The sequence below is a fragment of the Cynocephalus volans genome, chromosome 1 (genome assembly GCF_027409185.1).
Source record: "Cynocephalus volans isolate mCynVol1 chromosome 1, mCynVol1.pri, whole genome shotgun sequence".
Classification (NCBI taxonomy): domain Eukaryota; kingdom Metazoa; phylum Chordata; class Mammalia; order Dermoptera; family Cynocephalidae; genus Cynocephalus; species Cynocephalus volans.
The window spans coordinates 178,721,985-178,740,458 of NC_084460.1; the positions used below are offsets into that span (position 1 = coordinate 178,721,985).

The window sequence follows — 18,474 nt, forward strand, 5'->3', positions numbered from 1 at the left end:
ATCATGGCAGTGGAAACACAACTATTGTTATTTGTCAAAACTCATCGAATTATGTCCTTAAAACTGATCAGAGTTTTATTAAATGTAAAGTATACCTTAATAAAGTTGACTAAAAACACAATTTCCTACTCATTTTTAAGTCATGCTTCCCCTTTCCAAAAAGAGACCATTTGGGTTTAAATTTTCAGTTCCACTTTCTGTGGTGAAACCTTGTCTGAAGTCATACTGTTATCATTCACATATTCATGACAAGCAGCTCCAAGAAATGCCCCTGAGGAATGACTAAGTGTGGAGAGAGCAGGATGAACTTCAGAATAGAGGCGCCTTGCTCCCAAAATGTTTCTTTACTGGAACTGAAAATGCACCACTCAGCTAACGAAAAAGGGACTTGTCACTGGTTTACTGCAACCATTAGCAGTAATGATGAAAATTCCATCTGAGAGGTATGGATTTCAATTTTTCATTCTAGCACAGCACTGCACCATGGATAAACAAAGGTGGCATTTCCACTCTGAGGAAATGCTGTGATAAGGCCATCTCCACCAACTTTAGAGCTCTGAATGAAGCTCATTTATTTTAGAACATGTTCCACTCCACCAACTACAATTAACACAAGTACACATATAATTTGAAAATAATCTCCCAGAGAATGTACTTGGACAACAGTCATAAACATTACCAACTCATAAATGTCCTCCTCGGGCTGGGGAATGTAGTGTTGCGTTTTATTTTCTATTAGAAATTTCAGACGCAGGTAATGAGCAGAATGATCCAGTTGATGTGTCTGGAACAAAAACACAAAGAAGAGAAAATGTGTGTTCAATAGTAAGTAGGAGTAATTAGTTCTCCACCGACATGTTGTCATACATTCCCAAGAACAATAGAGATTTGTCACTAGAGGGGTGCGTAAGGTTTCTATACGTCTCAAAAGGTTTGCACCCAAAACTCAAACTTTAAAATAATTTTCACTGAACACCTTAATAATATTCTATGGGTATCTTATGAATTCAGCAGAAACAACTGAGTCACTTCTTCACTTCTCCTTATTTTGATTCATTGTATTCTTTAACACTGGCATTTTCAACAGAAATCATCATCAGATCAAAGAGGCCTTTACACATAACTTCAAACATACATAGGTGGTTAAAGAAGACAAATGACCCAAAAATGCAAGAAAAGTATTTACAATGAAAGAAAAAAGCTGTGCCAGGCTACATTGTTGTTTTAACCACATGGGGACTCTGAGACAGTTGTTAACAGTTTATTTGCAAGCGAGTCAGTGTAAAGACACAGCACTTGGATTTCAGTCTTATTTATATACTCCCCCAGTGAGGTTCCCTCCGGGGGCACTGCGAATAGGCATGTGTCCAACTTGCCAAACACATTGAATGACTTGCTCAAAGAAAATAATTCTCAAACAGTTAGGGGTTGAAATTTCCAGGGTTGCTCCTTTGGTCCAGGATGGGTCGATGGATTTTTTTCTATCTAAAAAGTCATCCTTGAGTCGATTTGGAGGAAAAAAAAAATAGTGGCAACATGGTTTTATAAATCATTCTCAATGTACAGTCAAGAAGATACAGAGGAAAAAGTAAAAAAATGCTCCTCAAAAGATACACACAGAGTAACATGAAAATAGATTCCCAGAGAGAAAATGTTTAAGCCAAGTAATTTTTTTAAAGCGTCCTTATCTTTAAATAAATTCCTACATACAAACATACATAATGAATAAGTAATAAAGAAATAATAATAAATAATAAATGATATGACAACTAGAATGTGCTTCCAAAAGAACCCAGAGTGGTGAATGGGAGTGAGTGAATAGATGAAACTTAATTTGATAATTATAGATTCTAAGTCATGGACACGTGGGAATTTATTACACTGGACTCTAATGTAATATAAATTTGAAATTTCATAAAGTAAATATAAAATCTCTTCATACCCAAAGCTCTACTGATGAGAATTATTTCAAAATAAATGAAATTAATATTCAGCTGGTTCAGTACTCTTCACACTTACCCAGCTCTGCGCCCCCCATATTATTAAGGCCGAACTCACAACATTCTAATAATTATTCCAATAATATTCATTCAATCACATCTAACAACCTCATAAGTGTGCCAGACACCGGGTGAGGCACTGAGAATACAGAATTAATAAAACATAAAGGCAGTCCTCAGGAGCATGTGCGGCTGTGGGGAAGGGGTGTGCAGAAAACTGGAGGCGGGGCAGTGGTGGTTAGCTTTTCAAATAAATACACACATGCAGGAGAGGCATCCTGCAGTACTGCGAAAGCACATTTCCTGAAAGTGGAAGTGAGTTTGCTCTGAATACCTGGCTGAACAATAAAGGAGTTTCCATCAGTGATTCTCGGGAACCCCCATCCCGTATCCTTCTCCTGAGCCACGTGGTATTTGAAGCCCGTTGTGCTGAACGACAGATGCCATTGAGCTCATACATTCCTGTGCACCTGGCTTTTGTCCTTTTGTGGTCCATATGTGAGACTGGATGCTCACTGCCTGACAGACCCAGTATTGTCGATGTCAAAGATAATACTAGTGGATGGGTAAGTCCCAGGAAAAAAACACAAAACGAGGAAGTTTTCATGTGTGCTACCTACTGCTTGCCGGAGAGGCACTGAGAAAAACAATGACAAAATAATAATATTTAGGGTGATATGATAAGCAAGAAAAGGTTCCCTCAGAGAGGCAGAAGCTGCAAATACTTCCCACCTACCACGGCCTCACTGAAATCTTTAATTAGAAGCAAAAATTTTGGTTCACCATCTGTTTCCAACTGAGGCGGAAGGGAAAGAGAAATGAAATTTCATGGGGTCTTAGTAACAGGAACAAAACCACTTGGAAATGTTATCGTCATCATTAATAAACACTTTGTGGACACTCCTAATGAGATTGCCACTTAAACAGACTGTCTTCTGGAAGTCGGACCCAAATAGCAACCTCACTGAAGAAGATTCTGGTTCTTGAATCCTCAGTGTGAAAGAGAGGGGGCCCACAGTCAGGCACCCAAAAGCTTAAAGTGGTTGTGGTATAAACTGTGGAGAGCCCCACCATCCCTTAAATGCTACATTTATACGTATGTACAGAGAATGACACACAACAGTCAACACTCCTGTGGAGGTGGGTTGCTGAAATCATTTAATGTAATGCAGAGAACAAAAGAATGATAACTCTAACAATGATAATAAGGATTATTCTTGCTACCCCCATCATATTTTTCAAATTCCTTCAAGTTACAATAATCTCCTGATAACTTTCAAAAATAAAAACAAATACATGCAACAAATATAAAAATTATAATAGTCTTACTTGAGACCTATGGGCCCTTAGTTTGGTCAATAATAGTACCCTAAAAACGGAACACTGGATCAGCACACCGGTGTGTCTTCTCATTTTGGTAACAGTTCTGAATTATGAACCCTCGTTAGTCATTGCTGGTCTAACATAAAGGGAAAATTCTAATGAGTTAATTAAATCAGATCATCAGAACTCTCAAGAAGAATTTTTTGCTTCTGAGATATCTGCAAGTCAGTATCAAAGGAGGTCAAACAGCTAACAATGTTCACAATACATATTTGTGCAAACAGAATTCTAAATGTTAATGAATATTTTAACACAGTAATTCTAAATTTGTGGCCTACTTTAGACTTGTAAAACATTCACAAGAAAATTTCCTAACCCAAGAGAAATTCAGTTAGAAAAAAATTTAAATGGTACAAATTTGTTTTCCAACGTGCATTTTCTTAAGTTACTTAGATAGCATTTGATTCATTTTGAGGCAATTTGTAGCCACAAATTATACCGTAAGTATTATCGTAAACCAATTTTTAGTTGAGTTGGAATTTTTTTTTTTTTTTAATTCACATCTCACTACAACTATTTCAAAGGATGAAACAGCAAAACACAATGTGGATCTTTTCAGTAAATAGTTTGAGCCAATTAAAATAGATAACATGTCTCAGAATTTGCTATACATCTTCTAAAATATCATGTTTTCTTGTTCCATTTCTCTTCACTTTCCTTCATTTCAGTCAAACCACTCTGGGAAACACACAAACATAGTTATTGCATACAGAAATCCACACACACATGAACACACAAAGCACTACTGCAGAATTTCCAAAGATGTTTTCCTTCCCCTTCAGTGTCCTTTCATTTTTTAAATGCCAATGGTTATTAGAATAGCCAAAGCCATAGCCCAACAAGTTAAAAGCATGAAATAAAACTGACACCATGGTCACATGCAAATAATATCAGTGAGTATGAAAAACTGAATTTGCTTTTGCAATTATTTTTGTAATTGCAATGATCACCATATATCCAAAACCTATGGGCCAACATGGTTACCTGTTATATTTAGCAACAATCATTCTAGTAACATCTATAACATAAACTGTACATGAAATGTAGATCTTGAAACATTTACTATACCAGAACTTGCATGGTGCTCAGATGGCAGATGGCAAACTGAAGTGAAATGATGTGGATCAGATAGAATAGGAAAGAGAATGAGCTGAATGCAGGAGACAGAAGAAAGAGATTGATTATTAAATAAATATCAGGGAAAGCATCCGTCACCAACACTGTGCTGAGAATGACAGTAATGAAATAAAAGGCAGGTATTCTTACAATCATCTTTGTTTTCAATCCCTCCTCCAAAAATGAGGGAAAAAAACACTCACCAATATATTAGATCATTAATAACACATGGCACTTTTTTCCCCATTATCTCCTTCCCTCTTAAGAATAAAATCGGTTCCACTAATTACAATAAAGTGTTTTCCAAAGAAGAGGCAAGCTTTAGAAGGCACCTGGTTCTGAGCAAACTATATAATTTATCCTACACTAATGCTTCTCCAGAGACCATCATTTTCTTAAAGTGCACACAAAAGTTTTCCATTTTTAAACTCATAAGATGTAAGTTTGTTCCACACCATGTTGTCTTTGTTTTTATTTCTATTTTTACTTTTTTGTTTTGGGAAAAAGAACTGAAGACCCAAGGAAAACTGGGCAGGACAACTTCTTATAGTTAGAGGAAAGAATCTATACCCTCATGATTGCAATAAAAACCCTGCAAATTGCAGAGGTAAACACTTTATGGGGAATAGGCCCACTGCATTATCTAAAAATGGTCTGTAAGTGGCAGTGACAATACTATTCCTCATCCCCTTAGTTTCTACCAGAGCAAAAGCTTTAAAAGTACCTAAAATTGGGCCAATCATTCATTACCCTACTCACTGATCAATTTTCCAGCAATCAGTGGTTATTGGAAAACTTTGGTTTCACCTTTGATTCCTGCCTGGGTCTAAAGCCAATGTGCACAGGAAGCTCCAAAGCTATGCAGTATTCCTTGGGTTGGGCTTATACAAAAAGGCCAGAAAGTCCTACTTCCAACACCTTCAGCTGCAGATCTGTGAATAACTCCCACAGCTCTGCAGAATATTAATGAGTCTCTAAAGAACTGTGCTAATCTATAAATATAGGAATGTAGAAATCCTCAATAGGCCAATTTTGTTAAGTAATTAAAATGAAAAATTGCGAACAGAGATATCATTATCTTCAAAAGCTAGAACTCACATACATGAAGGATACAAAGTACATAAGGTGATATTTATTTTTAACACCTATGTGGGGGCTGATGTTAGTTAGCTCTGTCCTGAACAAAAAGGTCCTCCACTTTTCCTCCGCATAAGACCATCTGAAAGGCTTATTTGAGCTGTACTGTTCCATTTCCCCTACTCAAATGAACAGCCATATTTTTTCATTAAAAGGCCCCTTTTATTTGTTTTTTTTTAAAACAGAAAAATTGCTGATTGTAAAACTACAGCAAGAATTAAAGTACTTGCTGAGATAGTGAAGGTTATTCAGTATTTACAAATCATTGTGTTGAATAAGGAGGTTTTTAAAACATCATTTTAGCCATCCAACTTCTTTTAAGATAAAATTTTCATAGTAAAGTTTCCCAAGTTCCCTTTAGCAGCCCCAGGAGAAACCAGTTCACTCCCTTAAAAACATGTTCTAGATTCTTCCAAGCCTTATGTACTGTCTTTCCTGAAGACTGACCCAGACTCTGAGAGTTCTTGAGACCGTCCAGCTGGCACAGTGAAACACACCCAGGTTTGGAGCAGCCAGACTTGGGCTCAGTATCTCCTCTGCAATTGACTGTGATGTGGGCTCAGGCAAGTAACTCTCTGAGCCACACTGTCCCCACTGATAAAATGGGGAAGTGTCAGCTTTTTCACAGACTTGATGCAACTTCTAAATAAGACTATCAACGCTGTTAATTATGCAAAAGTAAAAACAGGCTCTTTTCTTTCTTCTTTCCCTTCCCTCACTCAAGCTCATTCACCTGGCGGCCCTTTGGGGGAGAAAAAGTAAAACCATGTTCACCTTGAAAAAGATGGAAACATTTCTACTGCTTCAGGTAAAAGTAGAAGAAATGACCTCAATCCTTTGTCTCACACACACAAAAGGCTAATTCCATGTTCAGAAGAAGAGGAATTTCCCAGCATGGAGGTCAAACTTACATTTACTCCAGTTTTTCCATACTCTAAAGATGTCCATAGTGTATTAGAGAAGACTGAGTACTGATTAAAAAGCAGGTTACAAAACAGTACCCATAATATGACGCCATTCAATGCAGGTGTGTAGGTGCAGAACAAAGGACAGACACACAAACACCAAAACGTTTACAGTGGTTACTTTTGGATTTTGTGAGTTTAATTTTCTGCTTTGTCCTTTACCTTGATTTTCTAAAATGTTTGCAATGAGCAGGGAATATGCTCATTACATGTCTATCAAATACGTACATTGGAAGAGGCTACTTAGAAGAGTTCTCCTCCTCCTAATGGTGGAGTACTCACATTAAGCATGCTGTCACAACAGACTCCAGTGCTGCTCTGAAATGAAATGGAGGTGTCTTTTAAGCACCTTTCTCTCCTACAGGACTTTGGAGTTTCCTCATGTGCCTTAAAAGATTCCTATACCCCATTCTGCTCTTCTCAGAAAAATAACCCAGAGTAGCTCCACACATACCTTGCAAATCAGCTCCAAGGTGTCCCGTGCAGTGTCTCCCGGCCGGACGACCGTCAGGGCTGGCTGATTATTGGGCAGACAGAACCAGGACGGAGTGAAATACTCGTGGACCCAAATGTCGCAGTCAGGATTGTGCTGGTGGACGCTAGGCAAGACCACGTCTTTCTCCCTCTATAACAAGAAATAACATTAGCAGAGCAGCAGCAGTACATCTCCAACAACCTCAGATCCCCAGGTTGCACACAAGGATTATCTGTTCCTAGAAAATGGCCCAGGACATAAGTGGAGGCCGTGATGGGAGGTAGGGGGGCATCTTTGGAGAGAGAGAAACCATTGAGAAAGGAGCTATATGGCAGGAGCAGGGCAGGAGATTTCTGACCTTATATAAGAGGTGGACTTTACACTTGGCCCAGAATATCCAAAGGTGGGCATGGCAAGAATAAATAGGTACCAGAATTTGGAAAAAAAAAGCGAGAAATGGGTTAACCATTCAGCTCAGCTTTACAGCTATGATTTCTTCCATAAACCTGTTTCATATTTTGAACAGAGAATTCCAAAGAATATCTGCCATGTGCATTTTATACTTCAGAGCACCAAGGAAACTCCAGGGAAATGCTTTTCCAAAAGGTAACATTCTAGCACTACATGTTTATAGGTAGCATCATTTTTGTGCTCTCTTGGGCTTCTACCACAACTCTGGAAGAGAGACAGCTCCACTTCCAAGATGAAGTTCAAAGAGCTCCAAGAATAATCTGCTCATGGCACAACGTGGCAAAACAAGCCTCCATAGGCTGCTGCCATCACTGTGTGCTCTATGTCACTCTGCCTGAGGATCGGGCAGGAGCATAAAGTTTGTGAATGTAAGAGAAGCATTGAGCAGCTGGGTTAAATGTAAGCAAGCTAAGCAGCTGAAGCTGAAAACAATCCTTAGATTGATAAAGACTGAGGAGTCCAGTCAAATAAGCAAGGAAAGAATTGTGTTAGATTTCAGCAATATAAACATAATATTGATGCTCATTATGCGCTAAGTAATATGCCCTGACTATTGATTTATAACCAGGCCACTGGTTGGTAATTATGTATCTACAGATTACCAAGAACAAGGCTGGTATCAGCTAATTACAAGAAGAAATAAATTTACAAATGAAGGCTGAGAGGCGGTAACATAATAACTTCTATACATAAAAAGAACAGGATCCAAGAATGGGGGAATGTTTTAGTAAAGGCCACTAAACTAAACCCAACTGCGGAAGATAATTTCAGCCCTGCCTTTGAACAGCATTGCTTTTGTAGATAAGTTGGACCCCAGGGAAAGAACTGTCAAAAAGCAATCAACTTGCCTAAATCCCATTAACTATAATTGGAACCTTCCAATGCTGTTCCCATGTGCCACATTAAATAAATGCCCCTTAGCACAGGATCTGCCCACATTTTGCATCTAAACTCCTCTTTGAGAACACGGCATTCTAGCCAGGGAGTGGGAGAAAGACGTATCTTGCTTTGAAAAAATGGAAAACTGAAAACACTACACAGAATTCCAGTGGAAAAATTTTTGCAGTTTCCAAGTTCTGTGTGCTGAAAAGGATATCCCGACATTAAAAGTATAGTAATGATGACATGCAAGATGAACTGGCCCACTTCAGAAATGACCACGTTGGGCCGACCCCGTGGCTCACTCGGGAGAGTGCGGCACTGGGAGCTCAGCGGCGCTCGGGCCACGGGTTTGGATCCTATATAGGGATGGCCGGTGCGCTCACTGGCTGAGCGCGGTGCGGGCGACCCCGAGCCAAGGGTTGCGATCCCCTTACCGGTCACAAAAAAAAAAAAAAAAAGAAAGAAATGACCACGTTATCATCAAAAACCATGCTTGGATAATACATACGTATAACAATTTAATTTCATCAGAGACAGATGCTCAAAGAGAGTGCCATGGATGGGTATTTCCAAGAACAGCTGCCTTTGTATTCAGAATGACATAATCCCTGAGTAGTTTGGGTATGGAAGAGAGAAAAGACCTTCCCATGGCCACTCTTCCCTCCTTCCCCTCCAATAGTTGGAAGTCCCTACTGCACCCTCTGGTTTCTGAGGCTCAGCTCTGTCTATAACATAAGACAGAGCCACTGTTGACCAACACAGCTTGGTTGCATGGCAACCAAAAGCTGAATTCTGTCACATTGATTCTGAGTCCAAGAACCAAGGAATGATACCAAGGTCACATTACCAACATCAGAACCCTCAGCCCCAGACAAAGAGGCTGCTGGTATCACTGTCAGGGTCTTGAAAAATTAGGGATGTCCATTTATTTAGAGGCTGAAAAAAAAGTGGCCAATAAAAAATCTATATGGGCTGTCAATCAGAGCAGTTTGAAAGCCTCTATTAAATCCAAGCACAAAGTTGAACCACGTCTGTGAATCTTTAATTGAATACTTGACTTAAAAGACATACTATCAGAACAGTTCTTTGAAATTAACGGGAACAAAATAGCATGGGTGGGCAGAGAGGGAAGGCAATAAGAACTCACCCCTTGGTAATAGAATTTACATATAAAAAGGAATTGGCAATGGCATCAAATATTCAGCTACTCAGAACCCCAATTTTCTCTTATATTCTAGTTGAAATTCACATATCAAATGGTGAGTATGGAAAATGTTATGTCATCAGGAGAATGTTCTTATTATCACAAAGTTTTAAACATAAAATGGTTTTCCATCTCTTGTTGATCTGTTACATAACTTTAAAAACTTGATAATTTCAGTTTTTGAGCCTACTTAATTTTAGTACCCAAGAAACCATTGCATTGTGCATGTGTTGATGCACTTATGGTACTTTTAGAAAAGGAACACGTGTTTATTTTTACCTTGCCATCTGGAACAATGTCATCAAATATTCCCTCTAAAGATTTCTTTACAGCGTCTGTTCCCTCTCCAAACACCTGCATATACAAAAGCATCGTCTTAAAAAGAACTCTGGGCAACGGGGCAAATAAAGCATGAGAAGGGAGACGGAAATAGGCATGGCTATTAGAAAACATTACAGAAGGTTTCAGATACTCCTACATCAAACTCCAAAGCAGGCAAAATAATCTATGGTAGCAGACCATGAAAACCGTGTCCCTGTATCTAGATCACTTCCTACATCTTTGACAATTCAAAGACAAAATTTGCTTTTAAATCTGGATAATTCATTTAACTTTAAAGAAAAACTTGCAAAATCAATGAACTAGATGCATTCACAATGAGGAATTTCTACTATAGCCTGATACACCTAATCAGATATTTATAATTAATAATCAGTTTGCTTTTTGATACTTTCTTGAGTTGCACTTGAGAAGATATTTACACTTTTTTACCACAACATGGCAGAAAAATTGTTTTTTATTTAAAAAATAAAAATTTATCTCTTCTTTGAAATTTAATGAATCCTGCTACCTTAAAAATATGACAAAAATCATAACAGGATCCTGATGCCAGTAGCACTCAATACCCACATCCATGGACCCAAGGAATTTTATGTACCAGCTCTAAAATGAGCATGTACTGTCAGGATAACTTACACAATTAAGAAAAAGCCTTTCCCTGAGTGCAAATGAAACATACAGAAACATACAATTTTTGTTCATTTCAAAATGCTGAATTAATGAGTCAGCTTCTATTGGATGTTTATGGTTAAACAAAAAGTTTTTAAAAACTTTTAAAGAAAGAATTAAAGAATTGTTTACAAGACATTACACTGTCCTTTGATTTAAAAAAATGTTAAAACATTCTCTTGAATTCATTTAAATTCAGTCATATATTTCAGTAGTAATGGGCTATAACATAACCTGGTACCAATAAAGGAGAACCATACAAACTAAGGGTTTTGATAGAACACATGTTCAAACTGCAAGGTCCTGACATATTTATAGCAGTGGTCTGAGTCATCTACAATGACAGAGGATACATACAGCACCAACTACAGCAGGGTATATAACTAGAGAAGGATAACTACAGCAGGGCATATAACTAGAGAAGGATGACTACAGCAGGGCATATAACTATAGAAGGATAACTACAGCAGGGTATATAACTAGAGAAGGGGATAACTACAGCAGGGCATATAACTAGAGAAGGATGACTACAGCAGGGCATATAACTATAGAAGGATAACTACAGCAGGGTATATAACTAGAGAAGGGGATAACTACAGCAGGGCATATAACTAGAGAAGGATAACTACAGCAGGGTATATAACTAGAGAAGGATAACTACAGCAGGGTATATAACTAGAGAAGGATAACTACAGCAGGGTATATAACTAGAGAAGGATAACTACAGCAGGGTACATAACTATAGAACGATAACTACAGCAGGGTATATAACTACAGCAGGGTATATAACTATAGAAGGATAACTACAGCAGGGCATATGACTATAGAAGGATAACTACAGCAGGGCATATGACGATAGAAGGATAACTACAGCAGGGTATATGACTATAGAAGGATGACTACAGCAGGGTATATAACTATAGAAGGATAACTAACTACAGCAGGGCATATGACTATAGAAGGATAACTACAGCAGGACATATGACTATAGAAGGATGACTATAGCAGGGTATATAACTTGAGAAGGATAACTACAGCAGGGTATATAACTACAGAAGGATGAGTACAGCAGGGTATATGACTATAGAAGGATAACTACAGCAGGGCATATGACGATAGAAGGATAACTACAGCAGGGTATATGACTATAGAAGGATGACTACAGCAGGGTATATAACTAGAGAAGGATGACTACAGCAGGGTATATAACTATAGAAGGATAACTAACTACAGCAGGGCATATGACTATAGAAGGATAACTACAGCAGGACATATGACTATAGAAGGATGACTATAGCAGGGTATATAACTTGAGAAGGATAACTACAGCAGGGTATATAACTACAGAAGGATGAGTACAGCAGGGTATATGACTATAGAAGGATAACTACAGCAGGGCATATGACTATAGAAGGATAACTACAGCAGGACATATGACTATAGAAGGATGACTATAGCAGGGTATATAACTAGAGAAGGATAACTACAGCAGGGTATATAACGATAGAAGGATAACTATAATAGGGAGAGTGAGTCTCCCAGAAGTAACCCCAGCAGGAGAGCGGCTTTGGCTAGTAAAAGAGTAAAATCAAAGGAGAAGAACAGGGCCCCAGCGTACAGCCCCACACTGCCCCTCTCTAGCTTGTGCCATTCAGGATGTGCTGTGATCCCCTTTCACCCCATGTACTTGAGCAGAAGGGGCCGTGGAGGTGAGTGAGCAGATTCTTGGCAGCTAATGCTTGTAGGCAAAGGAACTGCCCATTTAATGCCAACCCCAAAAAGTCAAGGGCAAAGAAACAATCTGATTTCCCTGGAAGCAGCCTTTGATCCAGCACCAGAGGCAGCTTTAAAAGTGCTCAGGTGCCCACTTGGCTTCATCATCAAGCTTGCTTTTTTCTGACGACTCAGGATGAATTGTACACTTTTAGTAGGTCTGTAATTAACCAGGACTTGGAAAGGATGCAGGTGGGAGCCTGGAGCTTGGTGATAGACTAATAGCAGAGTTCAACATTATGAGTGTACATTATCTATTAAAAGAGTCTAGCACAACTAATTTCTCTGTGTCAACTAGCTGATTTTAAATAACACTCAGTGTCAATAAAGAAACACATACACACACCCCAAATTGAGGTGGCTATGGAAGCAATCTGTGCAGACTTGCTTTTCGTCCACACTGGAATCTACCTGATTGATGCTTGGGCGTCCCTGCTTCTTTTTGGAGGTAGTGTCCAGACCCCAGAGAGAAGAGAACCTGCTCCTTCGCTTGCTTGCAGATCTGGACATGGCCTGAGTACGTCTTCTCACTCCCGTTTCACCAGTACGTGCTGCCACCTGTTGATAAGGATAAGCAGCAACAAGAGAGAGGTATTAGGACCACCCACCTGTTCCTCAAGGTCCCCACTAAGTTCCACCTTTTAAACAACCCTCATCCATCATGCTACACAACAGACCTTACCCCCCAAATCCATGACTTATACACACCGGGATTTTAAGGGCCCTTCGTGGATTCAACATGGAAATGAAAGGTTGGCAAACTCAATCGTTGTTTGAAATCATCAGTAAAAATGTATAAAATAGAAATAAGTATATATGTTATGTTTCCAAGAATTAGATGTCCATCTGGTCACATAGAAGTTAAATGAGCCATGCTTTCTTAAGATCCTCCCCAAATGCAAAGCTGTTTCTGAATTCTCACGAAAAATGGCACCTGAGCATCAGCAGAAATAGTGGAAAAACAGCAGAATTTGGCCCCTGTGATTCTATATTAAATCTGCAATGAGCAATCTCATCTATTTAGCTTTCTTGGTTTATATAAAATGACTTTGTTTATTAGAAAGTGATAGTTGCCCCCTAATATCCATTCTGCCTTCTGCTTCAGTCACAGAAACTCCAGATGTAGCTGAGCACATGGCCAATAAGTCTAAGTTTACTTATTTTCTTGCAGCAGAGCATGGGCTTGTGACTAAGTTCTGGTCAATGGAATATAAGTAGGAAAACAATTTGCAACTTCAGGAATTTTCCTGAAGAGGAGGGGACTTACTGTTATCCTTGGCTTTCTTCCTCCTTCATAAGAGGAAGGCCCACATCATGGTCTAGGATGTTTGGAAAAGAAACCTTTCAAGGAAGGCAAAACAACAAAGCAAAGGGACCTGATCCCTGCAGATGATGAAGCCACCTTACCAAACTGACATAACTCAGATGTCCAATGTTTAGGTGAATGGGAAATTAAACTTGCATTTAAAAATATAAAAGCTAAACTGTGTCGAGATATTTGCTAGGTACCAACAACCCAGAGAAACATTTCAGAAGGAAACACGCCAAATTTAAATCTGTCCCTGAGATCACTGCTCAAGTAGCATCTCTGTGAGGACTCCGTAAAGCTCTCCCAGGCAAAACATTCAGGCCTGAGTTTTATCCTACAGGCTGTACGCAAAGTCCCAAGAACTTAAGGGAACTTCTGCCAGGAGGTCTCAGTAGGCCACACAGGGTCTCTCCTTTCAAAAAAAGGAGTGGCAGGAGGTATAGCAAGTCAGACTTGAAATGAAACTTCCCCACCCCCTCTCTATTGCTGGAGGTGACTGTCTTAGTACCTACTTGTCATAGATGGGCCAACTCCCAATGTGACAGGTGCCAACTGGCAGCAGTCCAGGGGATGAAAAACACTGTTGGGTAACACAAAGGGCCTCCCCAGCAGTCAGCAGGTTGTTTAGAAGGCATGGTTCTCTGGGGTTCTCAGTATCGACCATGTCAGCACCACAGAAGCCCCTCGAGTAGATTAGCAAGGTCCCGCACGTACATAAAAACAGAAATCAAAACAGCTTCTCTGCAAAGGTATTAGGGGGAAGATTTTTGGTTCCAAATAAAAATAGGAAGATGAGGGAGCTAAGAGGTCTAGCATTTTCTCAGCTTAGCACAAAAAAAGACCCAGATCAGGGCTCAGGAAAATGTGGTATCCAAGACACTGGTGGAAATTTTTATGAGACAGATCTTAATCTACAATTATATTGGAGGTGTTACGGGAAACAAAAATCACAAAACAAAAGGCTCGATTAAACATGTAAAATTTTCCTTTCTTCATTTGCACTTTCAAAGTTAAAGGTAAACAAAGGTAAAAGGAATACATTATATTGTACTGACACATATGCTCACATGACTATGTTGGCACTGAATAAATGGTGTTAAATTTAAAAATCCAGAGAAAAAAATGTCCATTAGGGCTCATATTTATGTATCTACTTATAAATAAATCCAGCCATAAATATATATGCATACATACAGGTAGCCATGTATGTATGTGTGTGTGTCTACATGTACTACCTTGTTTACTTCCTTCATAGCACACATCAATATCTGTACTTACTGTGTTTATTTAATTGTTTACTTATTTCTTATCAGCTCTCCCACAAGAATATAAGCTCCAACAGGACAGACACTATGTTGCTCATTGCTAGAACCCTAATCAGAAGTAACTGACAGATGCCAGGTATTCACATATATTTGCTGACTGAATGAATAAATAAATAAATACCAAAAAGCAAAAGCAGAGGGCTGGCTGGTTAGCTCAGCTGGTTAGAGCACAGCCTCATAACACCAAGTTCACCGGTTCAGATCCTCTTACAGGTCAACCACCAAAAAGAAAAAAAAAAAAGCAAAAGCAGAGATCCTACATAACATGGTAACAACAATTTAAAAGTCACTCTTTAGTTTACAATTTAGAAAAAAAAAAAAAAGCAGGACAGAGAAACTCATACAACCACAAATATTCTCAGTGACCAGCTCACCAGTTAGTCTGTTTGACAAACACTTTATTTAAAGTTATTGGAGCAACTATTCTAAACTGTTTGGGGCTTCATAAACTGCAAAAGGAACCACCACCCCTGAGACAATAATGACTCAAAATGAGCAAAGGGATTTAGGAAAAAAGGCTGGCAGAAGAACTCCTGGATAAGAGCTCAAGAGTTTCTCAATGATCTTTGCCCAGACAATGCCTCCCTTTATAGCTGGAACCTGATTACTCTATCGTTCTGCTCATCTGTGCAAACAAGAACAATGATAACCTTCTCTCAAAGAGGACAGAGGGGACCCTTCAGTTAATTACTGCAAATCACCCGGCATTATGGGAAGCTCTCCTAGTGAATGGTACTTCATTTGTAGATCAGATAAACTCCCCCACCACACCCTGTTAACCTCACACCTCCTCCTCTCCCCTCCCTCTCCTTCACTCCCTTTTCCCAGAGAAAAAAAATTTTTTCTGGACAAAGGCTAAATTGAAGAATGTTTCAATCACAAGGCGGGGGGAAAAACCCTGGTGTCAAATGACAAAAAGAAGAGGAAAAATAAATAAATAAGTGTCCAATAAATCAGACTGTACAATTCCCTGCCTGGAATCTTCCACAGGAGCTAGAACAGCAAAAAGGAACACAGACCCTACAGGCTCACCTACCTTGTTCTGTCTGAAATGAAACCCCTCATGAAAAAGATGTTTGCAAGGACCTATCAACACATGGACTTGCATCGCTGAAACAGCTAGCAAAAAAAAAAAAAAAAAAAAGAACAAAGGACCAGAGAGTTGAACATATGGAATTAAATATCTTTCTTTAAAATCTCTGACCAAAAAAACAAAAAGAGCTACTAATTCTCCCACCCCCATCTTCAGCTGGCCAAATTTTAATAGCCTACCCACCAAAAAAAAAAGTACCCGCAAATCACAGGCATTGAAAAAGAGGAAATTAGAAGTTCTGAAGATAAATTATGAAAGACTAATACAGAAACCTTCTCAGAGAAGTTAGCTCTAATGGTTTTGAAGGAAATAATTAAAGCATATAAGTTTTAGGTAAAAGGCAAAATTATTTTTCTCCAAATCTATCAAGCCACAGTAAAAGGAGGGAGCTATTTGGACGTTCAAGATTTAGCATTAATAGCAGTACTGACAGTACCTCATTAACATCATGAGCTCCCTTAGTAAAAAACATTCTGACAAGGAGGTACATAAGAATTTTATTCCAATTTTTTTTGCAGAGGCAAATTCAGATTTGGCTAAGTTAAGAATTGATGTTCAGGTCTCAAAGATACAGACCTAGGAACAGCCCCCAACTGAAAACCGTTAGTAAGATTATTCATCACAGCACTTTGTCCCCCCACTGCTAAAAAAATAGGACTTAATAGCTATCTGGAGAGGTGGTAGCCAGGGAGACCAAGAGCTGAGCTGTAATTAGCAGAACAAATCAGGATGCCAGTTTTAATAACTCCAGAAATTGGTTTAAGACTTCTTTAAAAATGTAAATCTACCCCTAATTATCTGAACGATGACGCTAATCTATTTATAAAGAATACAAACGCCTCTGACTGAATTACAGCCCTGAATTCAATTGAAGGGTACCGCTGACATGGCAAGACAAGAGCTGTACAGCTAAGGTTTTCCAAAGGAGTTTCTGGAACCTGAGACTTAACATTTCATTACATAGCAAATGTGCTAGGTGCAGTACATTTTACGTAGGTGTTGACTTGGATAGACTAAAACCGTGTTACTCGTACAGTGAATTTTTGAGAAGAAAGAAGCCAAAAGCTGTTTGTGATTTAGCAAGTACATGGAATTACAGATCACAATACACAACACAACTATACAATCTGCCTCTCTGAAAGTCAGATGGAAATTCCCCTCCCCAAGCAATACATATGTTCAACTGATAAACCATGAAAGTTCTTTGCCTTCCTCTAACTTATCAGGTATTTATGGCCATCAAAACAAACAAACAAAAAAAAGTGAAATGGAAACCTCCAAAGAGATCTATGTTCAATACGTGGTATATGTATATGAGTGAGTGAGAGACAGAGAGAGGAAGAGAGAACAAGAACACATTTATGTATGAGAGAGAGTGCTCCACTCACCATTTCCATATGGTTAATATACAAAATACGTATTTGCGTTCAAAACATAACACTGTGTAAAGATGACAACAGCTATCAACAAAAACACGCAAACATCTCATAAGAGAGCACCCTTCATGTTTTCGTTGCACAACAGTTTAGGACCTATCAAGAAAGGCTTAAGTAATCAATTTCAGAACAAGTTCAAATGAAAATTTATATCCACTGTGAAGAGAAGACACTTCAGAAACCCACATACAGTAGTAAAACTAGAAAAACACTTAAGAGAGGTACCTATCAAGTCCTGCTCAGGATTAAGCATCAAGATGAATATTTTTCAAAAATGTATTAGCTTCTACTCACCAGGGCATGAAAAGATGATACAGAAAAGATTCCAAGACGGCCCATTGCCACTTTTGTTGGTCGGCTTGCAAAAGCGAGTAGCCTTTTAGGGTTTGGCAGCTCCCCACCCTGGAGGCTAGCTAAGTAACAGCGGAAACGAAATAGGTCCATTTGGAACTGTTCAAGATTTTGCTCCCAAACAAAGATCTACAGGAGTGAAAACATGGGAAAAGAAAAGGTAAGCAAAAGGGAAAACAAATGTTAACACTTTATCCTACACAAATCTCAAAAATCTACATGTTGTAAAGGTATTAGTAATAATCCTAAGAGGTAAACAACAGGTACCTAAGCTTCACAAATACATATGTTTTTACTGCAAACATCTATAGCCATATATTCGGTATGATAAACAGAAAGTATATTATTCATTGCTCTTGCCCTGCTATCACAGATTTCATGTTTGGGTGCATTATAGGTTGATCAACTCTGAAATCTATAACACAAACCCAAGACAAAAGAAATAAAAATGAAGGGACTTCAAAAGCACCAGAGAACTATATGACTTGCCAAGAGGTGGATTTTCATAGGAAGACCAAGAGAAGAAGAAAAGTGAGGGGAATCAAA

At 38.7% G+C, this 18,474-nt stretch overlaps 1 protein-coding gene across 1 annotated transcript in view; it reads right to left on the reverse strand.

The window, feature by feature from the left end:
• Positions 1-18,474, reverse strand: part of TIAM1 (TIAM Rac1 associated GEF 1) — a 141,360-nt gene that overhangs the window by 77,981 nt on the left and 44,905 nt on the right. The window contains exons 6-10 of the mRNA XM_063094812.1: positions 17,872-18,057; positions 12,826-12,972; positions 9,913-9,987; positions 7,056-7,226; positions 680-784 (exon numbers count right to left, since the gene is read on the reverse strand). Coding sequence (XP_062950882.1) covers positions 680-784; positions 7,056-7,226; positions 9,913-9,987; positions 12,826-12,972; positions 17,872-18,057 — 684 coding nt within the window. The remainder of the gene's footprint in view (positions 1-679; positions 785-7,055; positions 7,227-9,912; positions 9,988-12,825; positions 12,973-17,871; positions 18,058-18,474) is intronic.